The 20494-nt window shown below is 47.2% G+C and overlaps 1 protein-coding gene across 3 annotated transcripts in view; it reads left to right on the forward strand.

Annotated features, from left to right (window-relative positions):
* LOC118938367 (rab11 family-interacting protein 4A-like) overlaps window positions 1-20494 on the forward strand; it is a 98262-nt gene that overhangs the window by 59324 nt on the left and 18444 nt on the right. For all 3 annotated transcript variants that reach the window (XM_036942052.1, XM_036942054.1, XM_036942053.1), the window contains 3 exons: window positions 13679-13860; window positions 19363-19530; window positions 20002-20136. In XM_036942052.1, the coding sequence (XP_036797947.1) occupies window positions 13679-13860; window positions 19363-19530; window positions 20002-20136 (485 nt within the window). The remainder of the gene's footprint in view (window positions 1-13678; window positions 13861-19362; window positions 19531-20001; window positions 20137-20494) is intronic.

Consider the following 20494-nt stretch of genomic DNA (forward strand, 5'->3'; position numbering starts at 1 on the left):
TGCAGATGTAGATGCAGATGTAGATGTAGATATAGATGCAGATATAGATGCAGATATAGATGTAGATGCAGATATAGATGTAGATATAGATGTAGATGCAGATGTAGATGCAGATGTAGATATAGATGCAGATATAGATGTAGATGCAGATGTAGATGCAGATGTAGATGCAGATGTAGATGTAGATGCAGATATAGATGCAGATATAGTGGCAGATGTAGATGCAGATATAGTGGCAGATGTAGATGCAGATATAGTGGCAGATGTAGATGTAGATGCAGATATAGATGCAGATGTAGATGCAGATGTAGATGCAGATGTAGATGTAGATGCAGATATAGATGCAGATGTAGATATAGATGTAGATGCAGATATAGATGCAGATATAGATGCAGATGTAGATGCAGATATAGATGTAGATGTAGATGCAGATATAGATGCAGATGTAGATATAGATGTAGATATAGATGCAGATGTAGATGCAGATATAGATGCAGATGTAGATGCAGATATAGATGTAGATGCAGATATAGATGCAGATATAGATGTAGATATAGTGGCAGATGCAGATATAGATGCAGATATAGCTGCAGATATAGATGCAGATATAGTGGCAGATGCAGATATAGATGCAGATGCATATATAGATATAGATATAGATGTAGATATAGTGGCAGATGCAGATATAGATGCAGATGCATATATAGATATAGATATAGATGTAGATATAGTGGCAGATGCAGATATAGATGCAGATGTAGATATAGATGCAGATGCAGATATAGATATAGATGCAGATATAGATGTAGATGTAGATATAGATGCAGATGTAGATATAGATGCAGATATAGTGTCAGATATAGATGCAGATATATATACAGTGGGGCAAAAAAGTATTTAGTCAGCCACCAATTGTGCAAGTTCTCCCACTTAAAAAGATGAGAGGCCTGTAATTTTCATCATAGGTACACTTCAACTATGACAGACAAAATGAGGGGGAAAAAATCCAGAAAATCACATTGTAGGATTTTTAATGAATTTATTTGCAAATGATGGTGGAAAATAAGTATTTGGTCAATAACAAAAGTTTATCTCAATACTTTGTCATTGCCAACAAAGGGTATATAACAGAGGTCAACCATTTTCTGTAAGTCTTCACAAGGTTTTCACACACTGTTGCTGGTATTTTGGCCCATTCCTCCATGCAGATCTCCTCTAGAGCTGTGATGTTTTGGGGCTGTTGCTGGGCAACACGGACTTTCAACTCCCTCCAAAGATTTTCTATGTGGTTGAGATCTGGAGACTGGCTAGGCCACTCCAGGACCTTGAAATGCTTCTTCCCCAGGAATACCTGACATGATGACTCCTTGCTGTCCCCAGTCCACCTGACCGTGCTGCTGCTCCAGTTTCAACTGTTCTGCCTTATTATTATTCGACCATGCTGGTAATTTATGAACATTTGAACATCTTGGCCATGTTCTGTTATAATCTCCACCCGGCACAGCCAGAAGAGGACTGGCCACCCCACATAGCCTGGTTCCTCTCTAGGTTTCTTCCTAGGTTTTGGCCTTTCTAGGGAGTTTTTCCTAGCCACTGTTCTTCTACACCTGCATTGCTTGCTGTTTGGGGTTTTAGGCTGGGTTTCTGTACAGCACTTTGAGATATCAGCTGATGTACGAAGGGCTATATAAATACATTTGATTTGATTTGATTCTTACGAAGCCACTCCTTCGTTGCCCGGGCGGTGTGTTTGGGATCATTGTCATGCTGAAAGATCCAGCCACGTTTCATCTTCAATGCCCTTGCTGATGGAAGGAGGTTTTCACTCAAAATCTCACGATACATGGCCTCATTCATTCTTTCCTTTACACGGATCAGTCGTCCTGGTCCCTTTGCAGAAAAACAGCCCCAAAGCATGATGTTTCTACCCCCGTGCTTCACAGTAGGTATTGTGTTCTTTGGATGCAACTCAGCATTCTTTGTCCTCCAAATACGACGAGTTGAGTTTTTACCAAAAAGTTATATTTTGGTTTCATCTGACCATATGACATTCTCCCAATCTTCTTCTGGGTCATCCAAATGCTCTCTAGCAAACTTCAGACGGGCCTGGACATGTACTGGCTTAAGCAGGGGGACACGTCTGGCACTGCAGGATTTGAGTCCCTGGCGGTGTAGTGTGTTACTGATGGTAGGCTTTGTTACTTTGGTCCCAGCTCTCTGCAGGTCATTCACTAGGTCCCCCCGTGTGGTTCTGGGATTTTTGCTCACCGTTCACCTTGTGATCATTTTGACCCCACGGGGTGAGATCTTGCGTGGAGCCCCAGATCGAGGGAGATTATCAGTGGTCTTGTATGTCTTCCATTTCCTAATAATTGCTCCCACAGTTGATTTCTTCAAACCAAGCTGCTTACCTATTGTAGATTCAGTCTTCCCAGCCTGGTGCAGGTCTACAATTTTGTTTCTGGTGTCCTTTGACAGCTCTTTGGTCTTGGCCATGGTGGAGTTTGGAGTGTGACTATTTGAGGTTGTGGACAGGTGTCCTTTATACTGATAACAAGTTCAAACAGGTGCCATTAATACAGGTAACGAGTGGAGGACAGAGGAGCCTCTTAAAGAAGAAGTTACAGGTCAGTGAGAGACAAAAATCTTGCTTGTTTGTAGGTGACCAAATACTTATTTTCCACCATAATTTGCAAATAAAATTCATTAAAAATCCTACACTGATTTTCTGGATTTTTTTTCTAATTTTGTCTGTCATAGTTGAAGTGTACCTATGATGAAAATTACAGGCCTCTCTCATCTTTTTTAAGTGGGATAACTTGCACAATTGTTGGCTGACTAAATACTTTTTTGCCCCACTGTATCTTGTGGAAGGCGTGTTTGACCCAAGTTAAACAATTTAAAGGCAACGCTACCAAATACTAATGGAGTGTATGTAAACTTCCGACTCCAACTGTGAGTATGGTGATTAGCATGGTGAGGTTCCAGACACCACCCAGCCCTGGTGTCCAGCTTTACTGCAGTCTACTAGAAGGTGATGTACTGTGCTAAGCTTTCCCACAGATTGTGTGTGTGTGTGTGTGTGTGTCCGTTCATTCAGTGTTCCCCACCTGGACTAAAATAACTGTATTAGCCGATCCTCTCGTTAGCCTGTTATCTGTTCAGCCACTAAGAACTAAAGGGTGCACTCTGTTCACATGCTAAGTAGACCATGTGTGTGTGTGTGTGTGTGTGTGTGTGTGTGTGTGTGTGTGCGCACGTGCACGCGCGCTTGAAGGTATTAACTGCTATTTAAGCAGTAATGTCGCAGGCAGCTGTACTCCAGTAACTAACCGTTGGAGGTCAAATTGGCAACACACACGTGTGTCGGCAGAGAAGATTCACTGTGTCTGTGGGAATGGGGTTTGGGGGGGGGGGGGGGGCTGTCTGGTGTGTGTGTGTGTGTGTGTGAATGGGGTTTTGGGGGCTGTCTGGTGTGTGTGTGAATGTTTGACAGCCACCTGCTGTGAACCTGCTGTGAACACCTGGAGTGAACTGAGCCAGTCTAGACTGGCACTAGTGTGAATGGAAAGGGTGTGTGTGTGTTCAGAACAACCTCTGACCTCTGTCTCCCATCCTTGGTTCAGACATAAACCTGTGTATAATTTATGATGTTGAGTGAAAACACACACACACACACACACTAAAGCCTTGAGCCTCCTGCATGGGAATGCTAGATACACTCCCAGTGTGTATTCCGAACAAAATTCCCTTAAAAGTCCACTACTTTTGACCAGGGCCCATAGGGTAAAGTAGTGCACTATATAGTGGGCCATTTGGGACTCAGTCAGACTAGGAAAGAGAGAGACAACAACATCATACACACTAACCAAGTTAGAGCCTCTCTGGAGCCTTCCTCTATAACCAGGTTAGAGCCTTCTGTTCCCCTCTATAACCAGGTTAAAGCCTTCTGTTCCCCTCTATAACCAGGTTAGAGCCTTCTGTTCCCCTCTATAACCAGGTTAGAGCCTCCTGTTCCCCTCTATAACCAGGTTAGAGCCTCTCTGGAGCCTTCCTCTATTACCAGGTTAGAGCCTTCTGTTCCCCTCTATAACCAGGTTAAAGCCTTCTGTTCCCCTCTATAACCAGGTTAGAGCCTTCTGTTCCCCTCTATAACCAGGTTAGAGCCTTCTGTCCCCCTCTATAACCAGGTTAGAGCCTTCTGTTCCCCTCTATAACCAGGTTAGAGCCTTCTGTTCCCCTCTATAACCAGGTTAGAGCCTCTCTGGAGCCTTCTGTTAACCCTCTATAACCAGGTTAGAGCCTTCTGTTCCCCTCTATAACCAGGTTAGAGCCTTCTGTTCCCCTCTATAACCAGGTTAAAGCCTTCTGTTCCCCTCTATAACCAGGTTAGAGCCTTCTGTCCCCCTCTATAACCAGGTTAGAGCCTTCTGTTCCCCTCTATAACCAGGTTAGAGCCTTCTGTTCCCCTCTATAACCAGGTTAGAGCCTTCTGTTCACCTCTATAACCAGGTTAAAGCATTCTGTCCCCCTCTATAACCAGGTTAGAGCCTTCTGTCCCCCTCTATAACCAGGTTAGAGCCTTCTGTTCCCCTCTATAACCAGGTTAGAGCCTTCTGTTCCCCTCTATAACCAGGTTAGAGCCTTCTGTTACCCTCTATAACCAGGTTAGAGCCTTCTGTTCCCCTCTATAACCAGGTTAAAGCCTTCTGTTCCCCTCTATAACCAGGTTAGAGCCTTCTGTTCCCCTCTATAACCAGGTTAGAGCCTTCTGTTCCCCTCTATAACCAGGTTAGAGCCTTCTGTTACCCTCTATAACCAGGTTAGAGCCTTCTGTTACCCTCTATAACCAGGTTAGAGCCTTCTGTTCCCCTCTATAACCAGGTTAAAGCCTTCTGTTCCCCTCTATAACCAGGTTAGAACCTTCTGTTCCCCTCTATAACCAGGTTAGAGCCTTCTGTTCCCCTCTATAACCAGGTTAGAGCCTTCTGTTCCCCTCTATAACCAGGTTAGAGCCTTTTGTTCCCCTCTATAACCAGGTTAGAGCCTTCCTCTATAACCAGGTTAGAGCCTCTCTGGAGCCTTCTGTTCCCCTCTATAACCAGGTTAGAGCCTTCTGTTCCCCTCTATAACCAGGTTAGAGCCTTCTGTTCCCCTCTATAACCAGGTTAAAGCCTTCTGTTCCCCTCTATAACCAGGTTAGAGCCTTCTGTTCCCCTCTATAACCAGATTAGAGCCTTCTGTCCCCCTCTATAACCAGGTTAGAGCCTTCTGTTCCCCTCTATAACCAGGTTAGAGCCTTCTGTTCCCCTCTATAACCAGGTTAGAGCCTCTCTGGAGCCTTCTGTTCCTCTCTATAACCAGGTTAGAGCCTCTCTGGAGCCTTCTGTTCCCCTCTATAACCAGGTTAGAGCCTTCTGTTCCCCTCTATAACCAGGTTAGAGCCTTCTGTTCCCCTCTATAACCAGGTTAAAGCCTTCTGTTCCCGTCTATAACCAGGTTAGAGCCTTCTGTTCCTCTCTATAACCAGGTTAGAGCCTTCTGTTCCCCTCTATAACCAGGTTAGAGCCTTCTGTTCCCCTCTATAACCAGGTTAGAGCCTTCTGTTCCCCTCTATAACCAGGTTAAAGCCTTCTGTTCCCCTCTATAACCAGGTTAGAGCCTTCCTCTATAACCAGGTTAGAGCCTTCTGTTACCCTCTATAACCAGGTTAGAGCCTTCTGTTACCCTCTATAACCAGGTTAGAGCCTTCTGTTCCCCTCTATAACCAGGTTAGAGCCTTCCTCTATAACCAGGTTAGAGCCTTCTGTTACCCTCTATAACCAGGTTAGAGCCTTCTGTTACCCTCTATAACCAGGTTAGAGCCTTCTGTTACCCTCTATAACCAGGTTAGAGCCTTCTGTTACCCTCTATAACCAGGTTAGAGCCTTCTGTTACCCTCTATAACCAGGTTAGAGCCTTCTGTTACCCTCTAACCAGGTTAGAGCCTTTTGTTCCCCTCTATAACCAGGTTAGAGCCTTCTGTTCCCCTCTATAACCAGGTTAGAGCCTTCTGTTCCCCTCTATAACCAGGTTAAAGCCTTCTGTTCCCCTCTATAACCAGGTTAAAGCCTTCTGTTCCCCTCTATAACCAGGTTAGAGCCTCTCTGGAGCCTTCTGTTCCCCTCTATAACCAGGTTAGAGCCTCTCTGGAGCCTTCTGTTCCCCTCTATAACCAGGTTAGAGCCTATCTGGAGCCTTCTGTTCCCCTCTATAACCAGGTTAGAGCCTTCTGTTCCCCTCTCTAACCAGGTTAGAGCCTTCTGTTCCCCTCTATAACCAGGTTAAAGCCTTCTGTTCCCCTCTATAACCAGGTTAGAGCCTTCTGTTCCCCTCTATAACCAGGTTAGAGCCTTCTGTTCCCCTCTATAACCAGGTTAAAGCCTTCTGTTCCCCTCTATAACCAGGTTAGAGCCTCTCTGGAGCCTTCTGTTCCCCTCTATAACCAGGTTAGAGCCTCTCTGGAGCCTTCTGTTCCCCTCTATAACCAGGTTAGAGCCTCTCTGGAGCCTTCTGTTCCCCTCTATAACCAGGTTAGAGCCTTCTGTTCCCCTCTATAACCAGGTTAGAGCCTTCTGTTCCCCTCTATAACCAGGTTAGAGCCTCTCTGGAGCCTTCTGTTCCTCTCTATAACCAGGTTAGAGCCTCTCTGGAGCCTTCTGTTCCCCTCTATAACCAGGTTAGAGCCTTCTGTTCCCCTCTATAACCAGGTTAGAGCCTTCTGTTCCCCTCTATAACCAGGTTAAAGCCTTCTGTTCCCGTCTATAACCAGGTTAGAGCCTTCTGTTCCTCTCTATAACCAGGTTAGAGCCTTCTGTTCCCCTCTATAACCAGGTTAGAGCCTTCTGTTCCCCTCTATAACCAGGTTAGAGCCTTCTGTTCCCCTCTATAACCAGGTTAAAGCCTTCTGTTCCCCTCTATAACCAGGTTAAAGCCTTCTGTTCCCCTCTATAACCAGGTTAGAGCCTTCTGTTCCCCTCTATAACCAGGTTAGAGCCTTCTGTTCCCCTCTATAACCAGGTTAGAGCCTTCTGTTCTCCTCTATAACCAGGTTAGAGCCTTCCTCTATAACCAGGTTAGAGCCTTCTGTTACCCTCTATAACCAGGTTAGAGCCTTCTGTTACCCTCTATAACCAGGTTAGAGCCTTCTGTTCCCCTCTATAACCAGGTTAGAGCCTTCCTCTATAACCAGGTTAGAGCCTTCTGTTACCCTCTATAACCAGGTTAGAGCCTTCTGTTACCCTCTATAACCAGGTTAGAGCCTTCTGTTACCCTCTATAACCAGGTTAGAGCCTTCTGTTACCCTCTATAACCAGGTTAGAGCCTTCTGTTACCCTCTATAACCAGGTTAGAGCCTTCTGTTACCCTCTAACCAGGTTAGAGCCTTTTGTTCCCCTCTATAACCAGGTTAGAGCCTTCTGTTCCCCTCTATAACCAGGTTAGAGCCTTCTGTTCCCCTCTATAACCAGGTTAAAGCCTTCTGTTCCCCTCTATAACCAGGTTAAAGCCTTCTGTTCCCCTCTATAACCAGGTTAGAGCCTCTCTGGAGCCTTCTGTTCCCCTCTATAACCAGGTTAGAGCCTCTCTGGAGCCTTCTGTTCCCCTCTATAACCAGGTTAGAGCCTATCTGGAGCCTTCTGTTCCCCTCTATAACCAGGTTAGAGCCTTCTGTTCCCCTCTCTAACCAGGTTAGAGCCTTCTGTTCCCCTCTATAACCAGGTTAAAGCCTTCTGTTCCCCTCTATAACCAGGTTAGAGCCTTCTGTTCCCCTCTATAACCAGGTTAGAGCCTTCTGTTCCCCTCTATAACCAGGTTAAAGCCTTCTGTTCCCCTCTATAACCAGGTTAGAGCCTCTCTGGAGCCTTCTGTTCCCCTCTATAACCAGGTTAGAGCCTCTCTGGAGCCTTCTGTTCCCCTCTATAACCAGGTTAGAGCCTCTCTGGAGCCTTCTGTTCCCCTCTATAACCAGGTTAGAGCCTTCTGTTCCCCTCTATAACCAGGTTAGAGCCTTCTGTTCCCCTCTATAACCAGGTTAGAGCCTTCTGTTCCCCTCTATAACGAGGTTAGAGCCTTCTGTTCCCCTCTATAACCAGGTTAGAGCCTTCTGTTCCCCTCTATAACCAGGGTAGAGCCTTCTGTTCCCCTCTATAACCAGGTTAGAGCCTTCTGTTCCCCTCTATAACCAGGTTAGAGCCTCTCTGGAGCCTTCTGTTCCCCTCTATAACCAGGTTAAAGCCTTCTGTTCCCCTCTATAACCAGGTTAAAGCCTTCTGTTCCCCTCTATAACCAGGTTAAAGCCTTCTGTTCCCCTCTATAACCAGGTTAGAGCCTCTCTGGAGCCTTCTGTTCCCCTCTATAACCAGGTTAGAGCCTCTCTGGAGCCTTCTGTTCCCCTCTATAACCAGGTTAGAGCCTCTCTGGAGCCTTCTGTTCCCCTCTATAACCAGGTTAGAGCCTTCTGTTCCCCTCTATAACCAGGTTAGAGCCTTCTGTTCCCCTCTATAACCAGGTTAGAGCCTTCTGTTCCCCTCTATAACCAGGTTAAAGCCTTCTGTTCCCCTCTATAACCAGGTTAAAGCCTTCTGTTCCCCTCTATAACCAGGTTAGAGCCTCTCTGGAGCCTTCTGTTCCCCTCTATAACCAGGTTAGAGCCTCTCTGGAGCCTTCTGTTCCCCTCTATAACCAGGTTAGAGCCTATCTGGAGCCTTCTGTTCCCCTCTATAACCAGGTTAGAGCCTTCTGTTCCCCTCTCTAACCAGGTTAGAGCCTTCTGTTCCCCTCTATAACCAGGTTAAAGCCTTCTGTTCCCCTCTATAACCAGGTTAGAGCCTTCTGTTCCCCTCTATAACCAGGTTAGAGCCTTCTGTTCCCCTCTATAACCAGGTTAGAGCCCTCTGTTCCCCTCTATAACCAGGTTAAAGCCTTCTGTCCCCCTCTATAACCAGGTTAGAGCCTATCTGGAGCCTTCTGTTCCCCTCTATAACCAGGTTAGAGCCTCTCTGGAGCCTTCTGTTCCCCTCTATAACCAGGTTAGAGCCTTCTGTTCCCCTCTATAACCAGGTTAAAGCCTTCTGTTCCCCTCTATAACCAGGTTAGAGCCTTCTGTTCCCCTCTATAACCAGGTTAGAGCCTTCTGTTCCCCTCTATAACCAGGTTAGAGCCTTCTGTTCCCCTCTATAACCAGGTTAAAGCATTCTGTTCCCCTCTATAACCAGGTTAGAGCCTTCTGTCCCCCTCTATAACCAGGTTAGAGCCTCTCTGGAGCCTTCTGTTCCCCTCTATAACCAGGTTAGAGCCTCTCTGGAGCCTTCTGTTCCCCTCTACAACCAGGTTAGAGCCTTCTGTTCCCCTCTATAACCAGGTTAAAGCCTTCTGTTCCCCTCTATAACCAGGTTAAAGCCTCCTGTTCACCTCTATAACCAGGTTAAAGCCTTCTGTCCCCCTCTATAACCAGGTTAGAGCCTTCTGTTCCCCTCTATAACCAGGTTAAAGCCTTCTGTTCCCCTCTATAACCAGGTTAGAGCCTTCTGTTCCCCTCTATAACCAGGTTAGAGCCTTCTGTTCTCCTCTATAACCAGGTTAGAGCGTTCCTCTATAACCAGGTTAGAGCCTTCTGTTACCCTCTATAACCAGGTTAGAGCCTTCTGTTCCCCTCTATAACCAGGTTAGAGCCTTCTGTTACCCTCTATAACCAGGTTAGAGCCTTCTGTTACCCTCTATAACCAGGTTAGAGCGTTCTGTTACCCTCTATAACCAGGTTAGAGCCTTCTGTTCCCCTCTATAACCAGGTTAGAGCCTTCTGTTCCCCTCTATAACCAGGTTAGAGCCTTCTGTTCCCCTCTATAACCAGGTTAAAGCCTTCTGTTCCCCTCTATAACCAGGTTAAAGCCTTCTGTTCCCCTCTATAACCAGGTTATAGCCTCTCTGGAGCCTTCTGTTCCCCTCTATAACCAGGTTAGAGCCTCTCTGGAGCCTTCTGTTCCCCTCTATAACCAGGTTAGAGCCTCTCTGGAGCCTTCTGTTCCCCTCTATAACCAGGTTAGAGCCTTCTGTTCCCCTCTATAACCAGGTTAGAGCCTTCTGTTCCCCTCTATAACCAGGTTAGAGCCTTCTGTTCCCCTCTATAACCAGGTTAGAGCCTTCTGTTCCCCTCTATAACGAGGTTAGAGCCTTCTGTTCCCCTCTATAACCAGGTTAGAGCCTTTTGTTCCCCTCTATAACCAGGGTAGAGCCTTCTGTTCCCCTCTATAACCAGGTTAGAGCCTTCTGTTCCCCTCTATAACCAGGTTAGAGCCTTCTGTTCCCCTCTATAACCAGGTTAGAGCCTTCTGTTCCCCTCTATAACCAGGTTAGAGCCTTCTGTTCCCCTCTATAACCAGGTTAGAGCCTTCTGTTCCCCTCTATAACCAGGTTAAAGCCTTCTGTTCCCCTCTATAACCAGGTTAGAGCCTTCCTCTATAACCAGGTTAGAGCCTTCTGTTCCCCTCTATAACCAGGTTAGAGCCTTCTGTTCCCCTCTATAACCAGGTTAGAGCCTTCTGTTCCCCTCTATAACCAGGTTAAAGCCTTCTGTTCCCCTCTATAACCAGGTTATAGCCTTCTGTTCCCCTCTATAACCAGGTTAGAGCCTCTCTGGAGCCTTCTGTTCCCTTATATAACCAGGTTAGAGCCTTCTGTTCCCCTCTACAACCAGGTTAGAGCCTTTCTGGAGCCTTCTGTTCCCCTCTATAACCAGGTTAGAGCCTTCTGTTCCCCTCTATAACCAGGTTAGAGCCTTCTATTCCCCTCTATAACCAGGTTAGAGCCTCTCTGGAGCCTTCTGTTCCCCTCTATAACCAGGTTAGCGCCTTCTGTTCCCCTCTATAACCAGGTTAGAGCCTTCTGTTCCCCTCTATAACCAGGTTAGAGCCTTCTGTTCCCCTCTATAACCAGGTTAAAGCCTATCTGGAGCCTTCTGTTCCCCTCTATAACCTCTCAGGAGGACTGCCCTCTCTACCATTCATTACAATAACATTGATGTTCATGTTGATTTAATGTAGTGTGTGTGTGTGTGTGTGTGTGTGTGTGTGTGTGTGTGTGTGTGTGTGTGTCCCAGTGGTAGAGCAGTCTGGTAAGGCCAGACAGACGTGTATGTATTATTTACACACAATCACACACACCCCTGAACAGGAGCAAACAGATCTAGGCCAGTGGTCCAGTCACTACCCAATGTTCTCTACTGCTGAACTCTAAAACGCCCTTCATGTCTCCTCATTATTCATTTATGTCATGTAGTTTATGGAGGACCACACCTGCCACAATTATAAATAATAATAACTTAATGCACACATGGATACAGGGCCTTCAGAAGGCATTCATACCCTTTGACTTATTCCACATTTTGTTGTTACAGCATGATTTCAAAATGGATTCAATTGTTTTGTTTTTTCACCCATCTGCACACAATACCCCATAATGACATCACAATACCCCATAATGACATCACAATACCCCATAATGACATCACAACACCCCATAATGACATCACAACACCCCACAATGACATCACAACACCCCATAATGACATCACAACACCCCATAATGACATCACAACACCCCATAATGACATCACAACACCCCATAATGACATCACAATACCCCATAATGACATCACAATACCCCATAATGACATCACAATACCCCATAATGACATCACAATACCCCATAATGACATCACAACACCCCATAATGACATCACAACACCCCACAATGACATCACAACACCCCATAATGACATCACAACACCCCATAATGACATCACAACACCCCATAATGACATCACAATACCCCATAATGACATCACAATACTCCATAATGACATCACAATACCCCATAATGACATCACAACACCCCATAATGACAAAGTGAACATGTTTTTAGACATTTTTAGCAAATTTATTGAAAAATAAATACATAAATATCTCATTTACGTAAGTATTCACACCCCTGAGTCAGTACTTTGTAGAAGCACCTTTGGCAGCGATTACAGCTGTGAGTGTTTCTGGGTGAGTCTCTAACAGCTTTACACACATGGATTGCGCAACATTTGCCCATTGTTCTTTTCAAAATTCTTCAAGCTCTTTTCAAATTGGTTGTTGATCATTGCTAGATAACCATTTTAATGTCTTGCCATAGATTTTCAAGAAGATTTAAGTCAAAACTCCAGTGTATATTTGGCCTTGTGTTTTAGGTTATTGTCCTGCTGAAAGGTGAATTTATCTCCCAGTGTCTGGTGGAAAGCAGAATGAACCAGGTTTTCCTCTAGGACTTTGCCTGTGCTTACCTCCATTCTGTTTATTTTAATCCCGATAAACTCCTCAGTCCTTAATGATTACAGAGAGAGAGGTCAGATAGTCAACACAGACATTACCAGCCCCTAGAGAGACTGTTTAAGGTCAGATAGTCATCAACACAGACATTACCAGCCCCTAGAGAGACTGTTACAGGTCAGATAATCAACACAGTAACTACTCTACACATAAATCCCTTTTTAAAGGTCGTGATGAGGGCGTGATGTTGTTAGTCTGTCAGACAGACGTGGAGAAGACTAACGAGCGATCATTAAATCACAGGTTTACTAAAACTGCTGTAGATATCCTTCAGAGAGAGGGAGAGGAAAGGGAGAGGAGGAGGGAGGGATGGGAGAGGGGGAGGGGAGGAGGGAGGGATGGGATGGGAGGGAGGGAGGGGAGGGGGGATGGGAGAAGGGGAGGGAAGGAGGGATGGGAGAAGGGGAGGGAAGGAGGGATGGGAGAAGGGGAGGGAAGGAGGGAGGGGAGGGGAGGGAAGGAGGGATGGGAGGGAGGGAGGGGAGGGAGAAGGGGAGGGAGGGAGGGGAGGGGGGATGGGAGAAGGGGAGGGAGGGAGGCAAGGAGGGAGGGAGGGGGGAGAGAGTGGAAAGAATGGAGGAAGGGAGGGGTTTCTGAGACGCTCTTCTCTGCCCTACCAGTGGTCCACCACTGCCTGGGTTTAATTGAATTGAATGTGCTGGTTCACTGAGGGTGCTCTTAGCTGTGGGTACTAGATGATCGGTGTTAAATGTTTTATTGTTCAGGGTCTGGAAGTTGGCCGTGTGCTCCGCCAAGACAACAACGTAGAGGAAACACTGTTTTCTGTCTGTGTCCAGCATGTTGAGTTGAATAACGGTGATGGTTGACTAATGTCCTCTCTCTCTCCCCCCCCTACCCCTCTCTCGCTCCCCCCTACCCCTCCCCCTATGCTCTCTCTCCCCCTACCCCTCTCTCGCTCCCTACCCCCCCCCCCTATGCTCCCTCTCCCCCTCTCTCCCCCCCCCTACCCCCCCCCCATGCTCCCTCTCCCTCTCTCTCCCCCCCCTACCCCCTACCCCCCCCTCCCTCCCCCCCCTCCCCCCCCCCTCCCTCCCCCTATGCTCCCTCTCCCCCTATGCTCTCTCTCCCCCTACCCCTCTCTCGCTCCCTACCCCCCCTCCCTCCCCCTATGCTCCCTCTCCCCCTCTCTCTCCCCCCCTACCCCTCCCTCTCTCTCCCCCCCTACACCCCCCCCCCCCCCCCCCCCCACCTCCCTCCCCCTATGCTCCCTCTCCCCCTATGCTCCCTCTCTCCCCTCTCTCTCGCTCCAGAACGGCGAGGCCCGACTGGGCCCTCCCATCATCATGTGTACCCGTCCATACCCAGACTGCAGTGTGGAGCAGGGGGAGTGTTGTGACATGGACAGCACCAATGAGAGCGGCGTGGGCTCTGACACCTCTGACGGGGGGCGGAGCAACGAGAAGGAGGAGGGGCTAGGTGGACTGTTCAACAAGTAAGTGTGACGTTATGATGTCACAGATTATACCGGTTATTGATTTTCAATCAGATTTTTGACACCATCTATCTGACCATGGCTGTAGTCCCATCTATCTGACCATGGCTGTAGTAGTATCTATCTGACCATGGCTGTAGTACCATCTATCTGACCATGGCTGTAGTAGTATCTATCTGACCATGGCTGTAGTAGTATCTATCTGACCATGGCTGTAGTAGTATCTATCTGACCATGGCTGTAGTAGTATCTATCTGACCATGGCTGTAGTAGTATCTATCTGACCATGGCTGTAGTAGTATCTATCTGACCATGGCTGTAGTACCATCTATCTGACCATGGCTGTAGTAGTATCTATCTGACCATGGCTGTAGTACCATCTATCTGACCATGGCTGTAGTACCATCTATCTGACCATGGCTGTAGTACCATCTATCTGACCATGGCTGTAGTACCATCTATCTGACCATGGCTGTAGTACCATCTATCTGACCATGGCTGTAGTACCATCTATCTGACCATGGCTGTAGTAGTATCTATCTGACCATGGCTGTAGTAGTATCTATCTGACCATGGCTGTAGTAGTATCTATCTGACCATGGCTGTAATACCATCTATCTGACCATGGCTGTAGTAGTATCTATCTGACCATGGCTGTAATACCATCTATCTGACCATGGCTGTAGTACCATCTATCTGACCATGGCTGTAGTAGTATCTATCTGACCATGGCTGTAATACCATCTATCTGACCATGGCTGTAATACCATCTATCTGACCATGGCTGTAGTACCATCTATCTGACCATGGCTGTAGTAGTATCTATCTGACCATGGCTGTAATACCATCTATCTGACCATGGCTGTAGTACCATCTATCTGACCATGGCTGTAGTAGTATCTATCTGACCATGGCTGTAGTACCATCTATCTGACCATGGCTGTAGTACCATCTATCTGACCATGGCTGTAATAGTATCTATCTGACCATGGCTGTAGTACCATCTATCTGACCATGGCTGTAGTAGTATCTATCTGACCATGGCTGTAGTACCATCTATCTGACCATGGCTGTAGTAGTATCTATCTGACCATGGCTGTAATACCATCTATCTGACCATGGCTGTAGTCCCATCTATCTGACCATGGCTGTAGTAGTATCTATCTGACCATGGCTGTAATACCATCTATCTGACCATGGCTGTAGTCCCATCTATCTGACCATGGCTGTAATACCATCTATCTGACCATGGCTGTAGTAGTATCTATCTGACCATGGCTGTAATACCATCTATCTGACCATGGCTGTAGTACCATCTATCTGACCATGGCTGTAATAGTATCTATCTGACCATGGCTGTAATACCATCTATCTGACCATGGCTGTAGTACCATCTATCTGACCATGGCTGTAGTAGTATCTATCTGACCATGGCTGTAGTACCATCTATCTGACCATGGCTGTAGTACCATCTATCTGACCATGGCTGTAGTACCATCTATCTGACCATGGCTGTAGTACCATCTATCTGACCATGGCTGTAGTACCATCTATCTGACCATGGCTGTAGTAGTATCTATCTGACCATGGCTGTAGTAGTATCTATCTGACCATGGCTGTAGTACCATCTATCTGACCATGGCTGTAGTAGTATCTATCTGACCATGGCTGTAGTAGTATCTATCTGACCATGGCTGTAGTACCATCTATCTGACCATGGCTGTAGTAGCATCTATCTGACCATGGCTGTAGTAGTATCTATCTGACCATGGCTGTAGTAGCATCTATCTGACCATGGCTGTAGTAGTATCTATCTGACCATGGCTGTAGTACCATCTATCTGACCATGGCTGTAGTACCATCTATCTGACCATGGCTGTAGTACCATCTATCTGACCATGGCTGTAGTAGTATCTATCTGACCATGGCTGTAGTAGTATCTATCTGACCATGGCTGTAGTACCATCTATCTGACCATGGCTGTAGTACCATCTATCTGACCATGGCTGTAGTACCATCTATCTGACCATGGCTGTAGTACCATCTATCTGACCATGGCTGTAGTAGCATCTATCTGACCATGGCTGTAGTACCATCTATCTGACCATGGCTGTAGTAGTATCTATCTGACCATGGCTGTAGTAGTATCTATCTGACCATGGCTGTAGTAGTATCTATCTGACCATGGCTGTAGTACCATCTATCTGACCATGGCTGTAGTACCATCTATCTGACCATGGCTGTAGTAGTATCTATCTGACCATGGCTGTAGTACCATCTATCTGACCATGGCTGTACTACCATCTATCTGACCATGGCTGTAGTACCATCTATCTGACCATGGCTGTAGTAGTATCTATCTGACCATGGCTGTAGTAGTATCTATCTGACCATGGCTGTAGTAGTATCTATCTGACCATGGCTGTAGTAGTATCTATCTGACCATGGCTGTAGTAGCATCTATCTGACCATGGCTGTAGTAGTATCTATCTGACCATGGCTGTAGTACCATCTATCTGACCATGGCTGTAGTAGTATCTATCTGACCATGGCTGTAGTAGTATCTATCTGACCATGGCTGTAATACCATCTATCTGACCATGGCTGTAGTACCATCTATCTGACCATGGCTGTAGTAGTATCTAGCTGACCATGGCTGTAGTACCATCTATCTGACCATGGCTGTAGTCCCATCTATCTGACCATGGCTGTAGTAGTATCTATCTGACCATGGCTGTAGTACCATCTATCTGACCATGGCTGTAGTCCCATCTATCTGACCATGGCTGTAGTACCATCTATCTGACCATGGCTGTAGTAGTATCTAGCTGACCATGGCTGTAGTACCATCTATCTGACCATGGCTGTAATACCATCTATCTGACCATGGCTGTAGTACCATCTATCTGACCATGGCTGTAGTAGTATCTATCTGACCATGGCTGTAGTACCATCTATCTGACCATGGCTGTAGTCCCATCTATCTGACCATGGCTGTAGTACCATCTATCTGACCATGGCTGTAGTCCCATCTATCTGACCATGGCTGTAGTACCATCTATCTGACCATGGCTGTAGTACCATCTATCTGACCATGGCTGTAGTACCATCTATCTGACCATGGCTGTAGTACCATCTATCTGACCATGGCTGTAGTAGTATCTAGCTGACCATTGCTGTAGTAGTATCTATCTGACCATGGCTGTAGTACCATCTATCTGACCATGGCTGTAGTAGTATCTATCTGACCATGGCTGTAGTACCATCTATCTGACCATGGCTGTAGTAGCATCTATCTGACCATGGCTGTAGTAGTATCTAGCTGACCATGGCTGTAGTACCATCTATCTGACCATGGCTGTAGTAGCATCTATCTGACCATGGCTGTAGTAGTATCTATCTGACCATGGCTGTAGTACCATCTATCTGACCATGGCTGTAGTAGTATCTATCTGACCATGGCTGTAGTAGCCCCAACCTGCCATAAGCACTTCTTGTAGATTTGTGGGACTGCTATTGGCTAGGTATAATGGGCCCTCTGATAGGCTAGGTGGAATGGGCCCTCTGATAGGCTAGGTGGAATGAGCCCTCTGATAGGCTAGGTGGAATGGGCCCTCTGATAGGCTAGGTGGAATGGGCCCTCTGATAGGCTAGGTGGAATTGGCTACATATTGCTATACTCCAGACAGTGTTTTCGGACCTTCTGAGTTTCTAGGGAAGGGGTATTCAAATCTTATCCAACACGTTTCAGAGTCCTGCTGGTTTTCTGTTCTACCTGATAGTTAACATCACCCACCTGGTGTCCCAGGTCTAAATCAGTCCCTGATTAGAGGGGAATCACCCTCCTGGTGTCCCAGTTCTAAGTCAGTCCCTGATTAGAGGGGAATCACCCTCCTGGTGTCCCAGGTCTAAATCAGTCCCTAATTAGAGGGGAATCACTCTCCTGGTGTCCCAGTTCTAAGTCAGTCCCTGATTAGAGGGGAATCACCCTCCTGGTGTCCCAGTTCTAAGTCAGTCCCTGATTAGAGGGGAATCACCCTCCTGGTGTCCCAGGTCTAAATCAGTCCCTAATTAGAGGGGAATCACCCTCCTGGTGTCCCAGGTCTAAATCAGTCCCTGATTAGAGGGGAATCACCCTCCTGGTGTCCCAGGTCTAAATCAGTCCCTGATTAGAGGGGAATCACCCTCCTGGTGTCCCAGGTCTAAATCAGTCCCTGATTAGAGGGGAATCACCCACCTGGTGTCCCAGGTCTAAATCAGAACCTGATTAGAGGGGAATCACCCTCCTGGTGTCCCAGGTCTAAATCAGTCCCTGATTAGAGAGGAATCACCCTCCTGGTGTCCCAGGTCTAAATCAGTCCCTGATTAGAGGGGAATCACCCTCCTGGTGTCCCAGTTCTAAGTCAGTCCCTGATTAGAGGGGAATCACCCTCCTGGTGTCCCAGTTCTAAGTCAGTCCCTGATTAGAGGGGAATCACCCTCCTGGTGTCCCAGGTCTAAATCAGTCCCTAATTAGAGGGGAATCACCCTCCTGGTGTCCCAGGTCTAAATCAGTCCCTGATTAGAGGGGAATCACCCTCCTGGTGTCCCAGGTCTAAATCAGTCCCTGATTAGAGGGGAATCACCCTCCTGGTGTCCCAGGTCTAAATCAGTCCCTGATTAGAGGGGAATCACCCACCTGGTGTCCCAGGTCTAAATCAGAACCTGATTAGAGGGGAATCACCCTCCTGGTGTCCCAGGTCTAAATCAGTCCCTGATTAGAGGGGATTCACCCTCCTGGTGTCCCAGGTCTAAATCAGTCCCTGATTAGAGGGGAATCACCCTCCTGGTGTCCCAGGTCTAAATCAGTCCCTGATTAGAGGGGAATCACCCTCCTGGTGTCCCAGGTCTAAATCAGTCCCTGATTCGAGGGGAATCACCCTCCTGGTGTCCCAGGTCTAAATCAGTCCCTGATTCGAGGGGAATCACCCTCCTGGTGTCCCAGGTCTAAATCAGTCCCTGATTCGAGGGGAATCACCCTCCTGGTGTCCCAGGTCTAAATCAGTCCCTAATTAGAGGGGAATCACCCACCTGGTGTCCCAGGTCTAAATCAGTCCCTAATTAGAGGGGAATCACCCACGTGCTGTCCCAGGTCTAAATCAGTCCCTAATTAGAGGGGAATCACCCACCTGGTGTCCCAGGTCTAAATCAGTCCCTAATTAGAGGGGAATCACCCACGTGCTGTCCCAGGTCTAAATCAGTCCCTAATTAGAGGGGAATCACCCACCTGGTGTCCCAGGTCTAAATCAGTCCCTGATTAGAGGAGAATCACCCACCTGGTGTCCCAGGTCTAAATCAGTCCCTAATTAGAGGGGAGGTATGAACAAAAACAGTAGAAATGTCTTCCAGGTTCAGGTGAGAATTTGAGGGGCCTAGGAGATGGGGAGTCCGGGACCTTTTGGGAGCGGGGCCCATACTGATTCATACGTTGACTCCTGTTCTTTGTGTTCTGATTGGCTGTAGTTCTGGCCAGCTGATTGGCTCGGCTTCTGCGTCCGTCTTCTCGGGGGAGGAACAGTTTGAGGACTACGGAGAGGGGGAGGACGTGGACTACACTCCCAGCAGCCCTTGCCCCGACGATGACGCTCGCACCAACGGCTTCTCAGACCTCGGCTCCTCCCTGCCCTCCAGGTTAGTGGCACATAGAGGAAACTCGCACAGCGTGCAGGACATTCATCAATGACAGTTGGCCCCCAATGACTGACACACTCTGCCCTTTACATGCTGCACCAACACACACTCTTCACCTTTCAGCCACTCATGTGTAACAGGGAGGAAACCTATTGCTCTGTTCTATTGACAGATACAAAGCACTGTGTGTAATTATAGTCTCTTTCTCCCTCCTTGTCTCTCTCTATCTTTCTCTCTCTTTCTGGCTCTCTCTTTCTCCCTCCCTCCCTCTCTCTTTCTCCCTCTCCTTGGCTCTCTCTTTCTCCCTCCCTGGCTCTCTCTCTCTTTCTCCCTCCCTGGCTCTCTCTCTCTTTCTCCCTCCCTCTCTCTTTCTCCCTCCCTCTCTCTTTCTCCCTCCCTCTCTCTTTCTCCCTCTCCCTCCCTCCCTCCCTCCCTCCCTCCCTCCCTCCCTCCCTCCCTCTGTCTCTGTAGTGCTGGTCAGACCCCTCTGAAGATGTGTCACCTGTACAACAGTGATGTGTTGGATGTCTATTGTTCTCAGTGCTATAAGAAGGTTAACCTGCTCAACGACCTGGAGGCCAGGCTCAACAACCTCAGAGCCAACAGGTAACACACACACACACACGCACACACATTCAAATGTGCACACACACACACACACACACACACTCAAGCACGCCAGGCACACATGTACACTACCTTTCAAAAGTTGCGGGTCACTTAGAAATGTCCTTGTTTTTGAAAGAAAAGTTTTAAATTGTTCATTAAAATAACATCAAATTGATCAGAAATACAGTGTAGACATTGTTAATGTTGTAAATGACTATTGTAGCTGGAAAAAAATGTTTATGGAATATACAGAGGCCCATTATCAAGTGTACAGAGGCCCATTATCAAGTGTACAGAGGCCCATTATCAGGTGTACAGAGGCCCATTATCAGGTGTACAGAGGCCCATGATCAGG

Source organism: Oncorhynchus mykiss, chromosome 13 (assembly GCF_013265735.2).
Source record: "Oncorhynchus mykiss isolate Arlee chromosome 13, USDA_OmykA_1.1, whole genome shotgun sequence".
NCBI classification, from domain to species: Eukaryota; Metazoa; Chordata; class Actinopteri; order Salmoniformes; family Salmonidae; genus Oncorhynchus; species Oncorhynchus mykiss.